Source organism: Onychomys torridus, chromosome 8, assembly GCF_903995425.1.
Source record: "Onychomys torridus chromosome 8, mOncTor1.1, whole genome shotgun sequence".
NCBI classification, from domain to species: Eukaryota; Metazoa; Chordata; class Mammalia; order Rodentia; family Cricetidae; genus Onychomys; species Onychomys torridus.
Window position 1 is genome coordinate 85,038,652 of NC_050450.1, and position 11,150 is coordinate 85,049,801.

General features: G+C 52.9%; 1 protein-coding gene across 2 annotated transcripts; it reads right to left on the bottom strand.

The window, feature by feature from the left end:
- Positions 1-296: 296 nt before the first annotated feature.
- Positions 297-10,007, bottom strand: Cdk5rap3 (CDK5 regulatory subunit associated protein 3). 2 transcript variants are annotated; one of them, XM_036197412.1, is made up of 14 exons: positions 9,866-10,007; positions 9,629-9,674; positions 6,712-6,843; positions 6,370-6,470; positions 5,971-6,019; positions 5,153-5,331; positions 4,618-4,754; positions 4,299-4,443; positions 3,837-3,938; positions 3,382-3,472; positions 2,560-2,648; positions 1,219-1,424; positions 738-909; positions 297-612 (listed from the first exon to the last, which is right to left on the bottom strand). In XM_036197412.1, the coding sequence occupies exons 1-14, from the start codon at positions 9,869-9,871 to the stop codon at positions 547-549; spliced, it is 1,521 nt and encodes a 506-aa protein (XP_036053305.1). In that variant the 5' UTR covers positions 9,872-10,007; the 3' UTR covers positions 297-546. The 2 variants fall into 2 exon arrangements, with proteins under 2 accessions (XP_036053305.1, XP_036053307.1); XM_036197414.1 differs by having other exon boundaries at positions 9,534-9,674.
- Between the last annotated feature and the right edge of the window lie 1,143 nt (positions 10,008-11,150).

The window sequence follows — 11,150 nt, forward strand, 5'->3', positions numbered from 1 at the left end:
AGAGAATACAACTCTGCTGGTTCCCACAGGCCTGACTGCTCTCCTTGGGCTGCTGGCGGGGGTGGGGACAGCATGGGCCTGGTTACATCGGGGGCAAGGCTGCACTGGCCACCCCAAGGCCCCTTGCCAAACCATTTGTCAATACTTATGGGGGGCTACCACAGGAAGCAAGGAGAGGTCTCTAACCCGGGACTCTACAGCCGCTGAAGGCCTCCTGGATCAAGACTCCAGCAAAACATGTGCTCAGCTTCAGGGGCGAGCAGGCCCAGGGAAGAGGTGCGAGGGACCACCAGCAATGAAGTCTTTTCCTTTTTTATTAAGCCTCGCTTGATAACTAGAAGGAGAAGCTGTGGCTCCAGGCTGACAGGCCACAGAGCCACAGGCCAGAGAACCACTCAAGACAACTTACAGAGATCATAGTGAATGCCAGCGTCACCATTCAGGTGACGATTCATGCTCAGTCCCCGGGTGTGCCTGGCTTCTTGCTGGTGAGGCCCAGTAACACCGGCCTGGGCTGTCCCACCTCCACAGGAAGCTGGTAGCGTGTCACAGAGAGGTTCCCATCAGGTTCACAGGACGGCCACTGTACCTCTTGGAGATGTCAGCTTCAATCTGAGAGACAGGGAGCAGAGTGGGCAGGGAGCAGACAGGCAGGGGCAGGGCCTTGGCCTGTGGCAGCTGGGGCATCCCCCCCCCCGGGGGTGGTGGTGGCTAGCCAGGCTCCTAGTGAGTCTCACCAGCTTCTGCAGCTCCCTGGTCTTCTCCAGCAGCAGGTCCAGCTTGGGTTCCAGAGCGGCCTGCTCCTGAAGCGCCTCCTGCTGCTTCTCCACCATGAGCTCTTTCTTCAAAGCCAACAGCTGTGACTGCTTCAGCTTTTGCTGAAGGAGCTCTGTCACTCGGTCCACATACCTGTGCAGGGCACCCTGTGAGGCTGGCTGCCATTTAACTGCTGGCTCGGGTAAGGCTCAGGAAACCAACTCCCAGGCTGGCCTCCCCTCCCCCACTCCCCTTCCCTCCTTCGGTCCTTTTTCTGGTAAGGAATAGAAACCATTCTGGATTCCTACCTACTTGGGAAGCAGATTCTGTCTGTGGACATTAATCGACCCTCTCCTGCCCCAAGAGAAGCCCTATTCCCAGGAGGGAGCCATGTCCATAGGAAGAGGGAGTCATGGAGGAGGAAGAAGACAACATGGAGAAACACAGATCAGGAAAGCCAACCTTGGTGAGGCCAGAATCATAAACAAGTGCTGCATTCGGAGACTGGTGAGCCGGCCAATCAGATCCTGCAGTGTGGACACCAGGCTGAGCATCTTCTCTTTGGTCTGACCCTGAAGGATGGCAGGGGCCAGCTGGAACTGGCTCACGGACAGGATATCGGCCTCCTCGCTCATCTCCACGGCTCTCTGGGACAAGAAGATCTCGAGCTGAGGAGGAAAGGAATTGGTTCACACCAAGACAAGGCCTCCGAAGCTGAGCCTCCAACAGGAGAGCCAGACTCTGAGGAGACAGGCTGTCCCCTCTGCACACCCTATTGCTGGACACCGCTCGTCTACAGCATGTCACTGTAGCCGCCCTGGCGACCCGTGTCTGCTTAGCCCTCGCTCTCCATCCTTCTGCCCCAGCCTCTGGTCACACCAGTGAGACTCCCAGGGCAGGTGCCGAGTTTCTCTCCATGGGAGGAGTAAGAGTGAGAGTGGGAATCATGCTTGAGAAAGCCTGGATTAGGAAAAGTCTAGAAAGATTACGAGCTGCAGCCATATCTCTGACACGCAGTCTCTGTGAGTAAGTTAATCTTGGCCTGGGCAGCTAGCCTGACAAGAACCTGATAACCTGGGTTCGATCCCCAGAACCCACATGGTGAAAGGTGAGAAGCCACAGTTGTCCACCTGTGCTGTATTACAAATGTGCACGTATGCACACACAAATAAGTAAGGTCAAATTCTAGAGGAGAAAACCTAACTTACTATGTTATGAAAACTGGCTATTGTTTACCCCTCTCCCCATGCAGCTACAGGAGAAAGGAGAGGAAACCAGGCAGGCACCGAATTTCCAGGAGGCTTGCCATGTAGCTAAGGATGACCCTGAAGTTCTAATCCTCCTGTCTCTACCTCCCAAGTGCTGGACTGCAGCCACACTGCGGGAGTAACCACTACACCCAGTTTGTGTGGTGCTGAGGACTAAACCCAGAGCCTCCTGAATGCTAGGCACACTCGACCAACTGAGCCTCCTTGCTTCCCGGCGGCCTGAGGTGCCCAGTACCATCTGATGTAGGGCACACTCACTCGCTCCTTATCTGCTCTTCCTGTTGGAATCTAAGCACCCCAGAGGAAGAGCTCTGAAAGTCTTCTTCACTGCTCCTTCTCCATTGCCAAGGAAAGCCATTACTTAGGAGATGTATCGTAAACACGAGGGGGGTGGTGGTGGGTTCCTAACTTGGGAGGCTCTGCTCTAGGAGGTTGGCATTTGCCAGTACTCTTCCCAGAGCAGGATGGGATTAGAGGTGATGATGTCACCTGTGTCAGAGTCTGGTCACCCCTGACGCCTCCCAGAAGACAGTACCTCCATCAGCTCATCAATGAACTGATTCCGGGTCTCAGGGTATTCCAGAAGAGTCAGAGCGTCTGGGCCCCTAGCAACGCCTTCTGGAGCTGGGAGAGAGACACAGGGACGTGAGGATGGAGCTGAGGACTAGGGAAAGAAGACTCTCGAGTTTGAGCAGCCTGGGGATTACTAAGAACACAGGCTCACCTCACTAAAGACTTCTCGGCCTCACGCAGTGGGGACACTACCCTTTTCCACATCTCAGTCCTACTCAGGTTGGCCTGCATACTCCCAGGCAGCCCCAGAGGCAGCTGGTGGCAGGAGGAGGTAAAGTGTCATCCTACACTGCCCTCTAGTGACATAAGTGGCTGCTACAGCCTCTCTGCAGACTTGGGAGGGGGTGGGGGTCAGCTCAGACCCAGAGCCCAACAACTCCTAAACAGTTTACCAAAAGGACTGGTCCGTAGTCAGTCTCTAGAACAGACCAGAGTTGGTGGGACATGGTGCACACGCCTTTAATCTCAGCACTGGGGAGGCAGAAGCAGGCAGATCTCTATGAGTTTGAGGCCAGCCTGGTTGGTCTACACAGAGAGTTCCAGGCCAGCCAGGGCTACACAGTGATACTCTGTCTCAAAAACCCAAAAACAAGACAAAACAAATCCAAACCAAAGAAGGGAGCTCAGTTTCTAAAATGTATACTTAGCTAGCCCTCTCTAGTCACTTCCATTCACATCCTTGTCAAGATTGATTCTAATTTTTATGAGACAGGATCTCGCGTGGCCCAGGCCTTAAACTCCTGAGGGCTCCACTCTTGAGGGCTGTAGGGGGCAGGGCACTCACCTTCCGTTCCGGTCTCCAGCACGGTGATCTCCGCAGCAGCAGCAGCAGCAGCAGTGTCAACACCCCAGTCTATCCTGTCACCCCCAGCATCCTGGATGGACAGCAAAGCCTCAGCAATGTCGGAACTGGTTCCCTAGCCCAGGGAGCCAGAACAGACCAAAGGCCCTGAAAAGTTCAGTGATTACACCCCCCGTGGAGCAAGGGCTACAGGCCTGTGCACGGGCAAGCTCGGTGGTGTGGGCTTTGATGATGCCACCCTCCTTCCTGCTTGGTGAGGTTATCAGCTGTTTGTATGCATACACCCCAAACCCCAGGAGAAAAGCCCATTCTAAACGGATGACCCATTTTTGTGACTCTGCCTCCCTCAGGAAGCACCTAGCCTTAGAACCGTGAGCTGTCACATACACAGCTCTTTTCCAGGGCTGCAGCAGGACCACTCAGGGGACAGGCCTAACCTTTGACTCTGATTCCAGGGAGATGCCCCAGTCTATTCCAGGGGCCTCGGCAGAGACGCCAGAGTCAGAAATGGTCTCCACTCCGAAGTCACCCCAGTCAATCTAAAAGCAAAAGTGATGTCTGTGAACGAGGTCGTGAAGAAAGGGAACGGAGTCTGCCTTTCTGGAGGTCTTGCACCGTGCAGAAAGTCCTCCAGCTGCAAAGAGCTCCAGGTCCCACAACAAAGGGCTGTCTCCCTGAAGACTCCCCAGGTCAACACGAGCCGTGGCTGAGGTTCTTGGCACCTGTCTGTACTCTGGTCTCAAGAAAGCCAGGAAAGTAAGGGGCCTTTGGGTTTTCCCACCTAATCACATGCACACGGCTGCCCTCGTTCTTCACTGTGGTGATTCAGCTCAGGGCTTGGGCTTTGTGTGCATGGGAAGCAGTCCCCCTCAGCAGCTTCCAGGGCCTGTCTTCCTTACCTCATCTTCTTGCACCTGCTCAGGAGGTTCTTCTAGCTGTGGTCGCTCCACCACAGAGGGCTCTGTGCCTGTCCTCCATTCATACACTGTAGTGTTGCCCTTCCTCTTCACGTACCGCAGCATGGGCAGCACCTGCTCTGGGGGGCTTCAAGAGAGCATGCTAACTGAGCCCTCCCACGACCGCTTGGGAAGCTGGCACAGGCTCTATCCTGCACCCACGGTCCAAGGGGCACATCCTCCACGCTCCAAGTGTATGAAACACAGCTGACATGTTAGGTGGGGACAATACAGTGGGGAAGGGCCAGAGGGAAGTCCTTACCTGTCACACACAAACTCCACACAGGCCTGGTACAGGTCAATGGCCTCCCCCAGGGACTGAGCACCTGCTCCTATCTCAGCCAGCTGGCTCGGCAGCTCCTTCACCAGGGCCAGGAGCTCTCTTCGGACATTGTCTCCCTAGAGATGAGAAAAGGAAAGAATTAAGTCACACACGGTGGGAGGTGGAAATCATCAAGTCAAAGAAAACATCTAAAGCTGGGCAGTGGTGGCGCACGCCTTTAATCCCAGCACTCCAGAGGCAGAGGCAGGCGGATCTCTGTGAGTTCAAGGCCAGCCTGGTCTACAGAGTGAATTCCAGGACAGGCTCCAAAGCTACACAGAGACACTGTCTCTAAAAACAAAACAAAAAAAAAAACAAAAAAAAAAAAAAAGAAAGAAAGAAAACATCCAAAGACTGCAGGAAGATGGGACTGACCCAGGACGGCACAACCCAGCTGAGAAGGAAGCCTAGCCTGCCTGCTGCAGAGGACTTCCCCACTGGGATGGCACCCACTCACTAGATGGCGCCCACTCACCGTGATGCCATACTGTTTGCATGACTGGCAGAACTGCTCACGCTTCTCGGCGGCCCCGGCCTGGCCCTCTTCCTCCTTGCGGCTGTACTCCTGTTGCAGCTGCTGGCACTTGGCAATCTGCTTCTTCAGTGAAGGGATCTCATAGTTGACATTCCGAACCAGGAGGCTAGAGAGTTCCACTGAGGAGGGCCCGGCAAGTTTACTGTAGGACAGCCTTGCCCTGAGGTGCACACAGACACCATAGTATGGCGGAGGAGAGGGGGGCTGACTTCTCAACTTCTCCATGCCTAGCTCTGGGACCTGAGACAAGTTGTGTGCCTTCTCCTCTTCGGTCCTCAGCGTCCAAACAGGGTCATGGTGTTTATCACGCGGACCCATATAAAACACCAGCGGGAACCATTTGCACACGAGTGCTTGGCATCGATTAGTTATTACAGTTATTTACTATTCAGATTCACAGTGCAACCTACAACCAGCCCATTAGCTGTTCTCTCTCAGTCTCCCAATGTGGTCTCCAGGATGACCCATACCTCTTCTGCCTACTGAAGAACAGGAATGCAGAGAGAGCGGGCCAGTACATGCTACCCCACCCCAAGGGAGACAGACAGGTCAGACACCTGCTCAGTTGAGCACACCAATGTCCACTTGCTACCTGATCGCCCTTCTCTCCCGGCACCTGAGGAACTGTTTCTCACACCTACAATCAGGCAACATCTGTACTGCACCCCATTTCCTTCTGTGTGCCCCCTAAGCTTGGTGTTTCAGAATCCCAGGCGTGGGCTTCCCCATGGATGCTAGGGCCACGTGAGTCCCCTTACCTAAGTAGGTGTTGTCCTTCTCATACAGGCCTATGATCTCCTGCCAATCCTGACAAGAAGAGAGGAAACGAGACAGAAGCACTCAGCAGCTTCCTCACAGACACTCCCTGCAGAGGAGGATGCCCCAGGCTCCAACCAAACCCAAACTCCTCAGCTTCCTCCAGTTTTAATGGTGGCTGGACCCACCCACATGACTCTGGGGCTGTGACCCTCAACAGTGACTCCCAAAGGTCAAGACATGTAAGGCCAGGTGACAGGTCTACTTTGGTATCAATTATAGGGACAAAGAAAGACCAGGAAATATACTATAAGGGCATTTTGACTTGTTCATCCATGAGACTAGGAGGCTATGGACTGGATGTCCCCAACTGCACATTACCAATCCTTGACCACACTTACCTTCATCCGCTGTGAAGAGTACCGGCCAAAAATATTTTTGGTGGAGGCCTCGGTACCTTTAAGAAGGTCCACTATTCTTAGGCAGTGGAAATAATGGATGTCTAGAAAGCAAGAATGGGGCTTTCAGATTCTACCGTTCCTCCTTTCTTTCTCTGACTACGGCAGGAGCCTGACCCACATACTCCGCTGCCAGTTACTTTGGCATGGAAGGAACCAGCATCAACAAGCCAGAAAAAACCCTCTCTCCCGGGGTCAGCCCTGGTGGTTCAACAAGGGAATGACCTGGTGGACACACAGGGCTCAGAAGGAGGGGTGCCAGAAATACGGCTCCAAGTCACTCACAGGATCCAGAGAGCAGCTGGGCAATCTCCTGGCTCTCTGGCATGTCCTGGATGGCAGTGTTGATCTTCTCCCGGATGGTCAGCACCAGGCTTTGCCATTTTAGGTTACAATGTCTTCTGTCCACCAGCCAATCTGCGTGAGAATCAGTCAGTCACCACAGCCCGCCACACCTCCAACCCCCGCATCAGGAATTCACCAGTTCAAGCATCGCCTACTGGATACTGAGTGGCAGCTGTTTTTGGCTAAGGTGTCAGAGGGAGAAATGGGAGATGAAAAGGCAGACAGACTCAGAGAGGTGCTTGGGCTGAACAAGCTCTGGCGCCCCGACTTTATCCCCAGTATGCGTTTTACAAGGCAACCGCCTCAACACAGGGATAAAGAAAAACTTTAAATTGGTTCTGACATGAAAGTACCACTTTTGACCAGTCGAAAGTCTCCATAATATTTTGCTTCTGTGGGTAATTATATCTTTCTTGTTGACAGAGGGCACTGCTCAACTTCCATTTCCTCGGGGCTGGGATTAACCACGACAATGGAAAACACAAGGTGGCTATGCCAAGTCCCGGATGAATGAACAACTGCAAAGCCCCTAACACCCAAGGACTGGGTAATGTTAGTTGATGGTCTGTTCTTTTTTTTTTTCTTTTGAGACAGGGTCTCTCTATGGAGCCTTGGCTGGCCTTGACCTTACAGAGAGCCTGCCTCTGCCTCTCCAGTGCTGTGACTAAAGGCCTGCTCTATCACCGCCTGGCCTAGTTGCTGGTTTGTTCTCAACACTGAGTACCACTTGACCACTAGACCACCAGTGTAAATGACCTGGTTTGGAGGCCTAAGAGCCATGCTCATTTCCTAAGGAGAGAACTAAGGTTTCAGTTGATGGTCCTGGGGGTCTAATTATCCAGTTTACTTAAAATATTTTTTAAAGATTTGTTATCTATACAATGTTCTGTCTGCATGTATGCCTGTAGGCCAGAAGAGGGCACCAGATCTCATTACAGATGGTTGTGAGCCACCATGGGTGCTGGGAGTTAAATTCAGGACCTCTGGAAGAGCAGCCAATGTGCTTAACCTCTGAGCCATCTCTCCAGCCCTTGAAACAGTTTTTATTAAACATTTAATTATATAGCTGGGTGGTGGCAGCGGCATACCTTTCTTTAATCCCAGCACTCAGGAGGCAGAGCCAAGTGGATCTCTGTGAGTTCGAGGCCAGCCTGGTCTACAGAATGAGTTCCAGGACAGGCTCCAAAGCTACACAGAGAAACCCTGTCTCAAAAAGACCAAATTAATTATATTTGTTTATTTATACATGGTACATGTATATGTGTGTGCACACATGAGCCACAGCTCACAAGTGGAGGTCAGAGAACAACTTCCAGGAGTCAGTTCTCTCCTTCCATCATGTAGGTCCTGATACTGAACTCAGGTCCTTGGGTTTGGCAGCAAGAACATTTACATTAACCTACTGAGTCATCTTGCTGGTTCGCAGTATCAAGTTCCTCAGTCAAGTTTCTTTCTCTCTGTGCCTCAGTTTCCTCACACATAAGGTGATGTGCTGAACACTGTGCCTGTACATAGCAGTGACTCAATAAACCCTAGTGATTTCATGTTAAGCATAACATGGCACCTGGTATAGAGCAAACACTCAGTGAACGGCGTTCCACTGTTCTTCTCGTGACTAGAGGACAAGCTCTTACTCCAGGGAGGGCACATCGGGTGTTCACACCCTGAGAACACATCATGGCCCCAGCTCTTAGCGGGCTAAGTGACCAGTGCCCATCAAAGGACTGAATGCCCCCTCATAGTGGTAAATTTAGAAAGGTGGCCTTGTTGACAAATCTGTCCACTGGTCAAGTATCTCAAGCTTCAATAGTATCAGAAATTCTGTCTCTGCTGTGTTCCTCTACAACTGTAAGAAAGACAAACTAGATGTCAGAACTCCTACAAGGGGCTGAAGTCGTCAAACACTGTCTTAGGGACATGACTGACATTGGACTGAGGAATACGGTGAACATTTAAAGTGCCAGGAGCTGTGCACATGTCCAGAAGTGAAAGAATGAGGGACATGAACAAGGTCAGAGATGGCCTGGCCACTAAAAGTCTTGTCTGTCTTTAGGGTCTTTCCATGTAGTCCCAGCTGTCCTGGAGTTTGCCTCCCGAGTGCTGGGACTAAAGGCTTTTTTTTAAAGGCAGGGAATTGATATTGCTAAGTGTTCCTGGCTAGCCTGGAACTTACTATGTAAAGCAGGTTGCCTGAGAACTGCCAGCAATCCTCCTGCCTCAGCTACCCAAGCGTCATGGTTACCAGCATGAGCCACCATGCCTGGCATAAAAGGTCTGTATCTAAATCTTAGGTCTCTCTTCTCCGTAAATTCAAAAGGGGTTGGAAACTTTTTAAATAAGTGTGTGGGGGGGGTGTTTCCCACCCCCAAATAATGCAAAAAGCATAAAGCCAGAACCAAAGAGACTCGGGTCCAAATGGACAGGCCGTTTGGTAGTTGCCCATCTTTTTTTTTTTTCCTTTTGGTTTTTCGAGACAGGGTTTCTCTGTGTAGCTTTGCGCCTTTCCTGGAACTCGCTTTGGAGACCAGGCTGGCCTTGAACTCACAGAGATCCACCTGGCTCTGCCTCCCGAGTGCTGGGATTAAAGGCGTGTGCACCACCACCGCCTGGCATAGTTGCCCATCTTCAACGCTAGCGACCTGTCCTGTGCGCCAGAAAAGGGTCTGATACTACGTCATAAACGTGAAACACCGAAAACAAGGGGCCAGTACAGACTTCCCGTAGGCTTCCTTCAAACAGGACGGGCCTCCAGAGTAAGGCACCTCAACCCGGGCTGGCATCGCTCCTGGCTGCTGGTGGCAGTGGGCAACTAGCCGGCCTCCCCCGACAGCCGACCGCGCGGGGGCGCCTCTCCTACCGAGCAGCTTGCTGGTCTGGATGTCGATGGGCACGTGCTGGTGGTCCTGGAGGGAAACACGGCAGGGAGCGGGGCGTGAGCGCCGGAAGGCGCTGTGCCTCGCGCGCGTGCGCTCCCTTCACGAACCCAACCGCCACCCTGCAGGGCCAGAGCGCCCGGCGGAGGACAGGAGCAGTTGAGGAGGCCGGGCAGGGGTCCCAGAGTAGACCCCAGCTTCTCCAGCCCCGGTCCCCACACCTGCATCCTCTCTCCACTTCCGCTTCCGGCCAAGACCCCCGGGGCCCGGCCCAGCACCAATCCCGAGCCGGTGTGCCCGAGCCTCAGCTCAGCTACAAACCGGCCTCCTGCGGCCACGTCGTCGTCTTCCGCGGAGCCAATCCGAGCTCACGCTCCGCCCCCCTCTGAAAACCCCGCCCACCACGAAGTTCTGAATGGCTGAGTATCGGGGGGCGGGAGAATAGCGGATAGCCAATGGGAGACGAGAGGCGGGCTCGGGCCCCGTGAGCTTCTGGAAGGGCTGTAGCGCTTGCGCGGTGGCGGCAGGGGGCGCCCAAGAGCCGGCGTAGGCGGCTTTCTCCCCAGCCGAGCGCAGAGCCCCCTGCTGGAGGACGAACAGGTCCGCGGACAGGGTCCTAGCGCCGTCCGGATGGCGGTTTCGAAAGTAGTTGAAATTCCTTTCTTTCACCCTTTACCACCTGCAGAAGATCGTAGGCGCTTGTCACACTTTGTCCTCCCATTTCGTTTATGTGACAGACGTGGGTTTCAAGTACCCGATTCTTGTTGGGAGATTAGGGACGGGAGAGGAAGCAACATTTACACTGAGTATTAGAAGGATGGACGGTGTGTGGAAGGGGTGTTCCCGGTGGAAGAGACAGAACAAAAACTGTACAGGCCACAAACTGCGGGAGGAGTTCAGGAAAAAGACAGGCAGGGAAGACTGGCAACGTATGCGTGGTCCAACACCAAGTGGAACGCGAGATCCCTTGTTTAAAAATTACAGGCTGGAGAGATGGTTCCGCGGTTAAGAGCACTGGCTGCTCTTCCAGAGGACCTGGGTTCGATTCCCAACACCCACATGACAGCTCACAGCTGACTGTAACTCCAGTTCTAGGGCATCTGACACCCTCACACCAATGCACATAAAATAAAGTCTATTTTTAAAAAATTATGTCCATGGGGTTGGCGCAAGGCCCTGGGTTCGGTCCTCAGCTCCGGAAAAAATAATTATGTCCGATTTCAAGAGGACTCTATATAGGTCTCCTACCTATGGCTTATCTTAGGCCCACCGCTATGCAGTAAAAGGTTTAAGCAGGGAATGACCTGAGAGGAGGTTGTAAAATGTAAGGGTCGGGCTGGAGAGATGGCTCAGAGGTTAAGAGCACTGACTGCTCTTCCAGAGGTCCTGAGTTCAATTCCCAGCAACCACATGGTGGCTCACAACCATCTGAAATGAGATCTGGTGCTCTCTTCTGTATACATAATAAATAAATAAATCTTAAAAAAAAGTAAGGGTCATATCAAA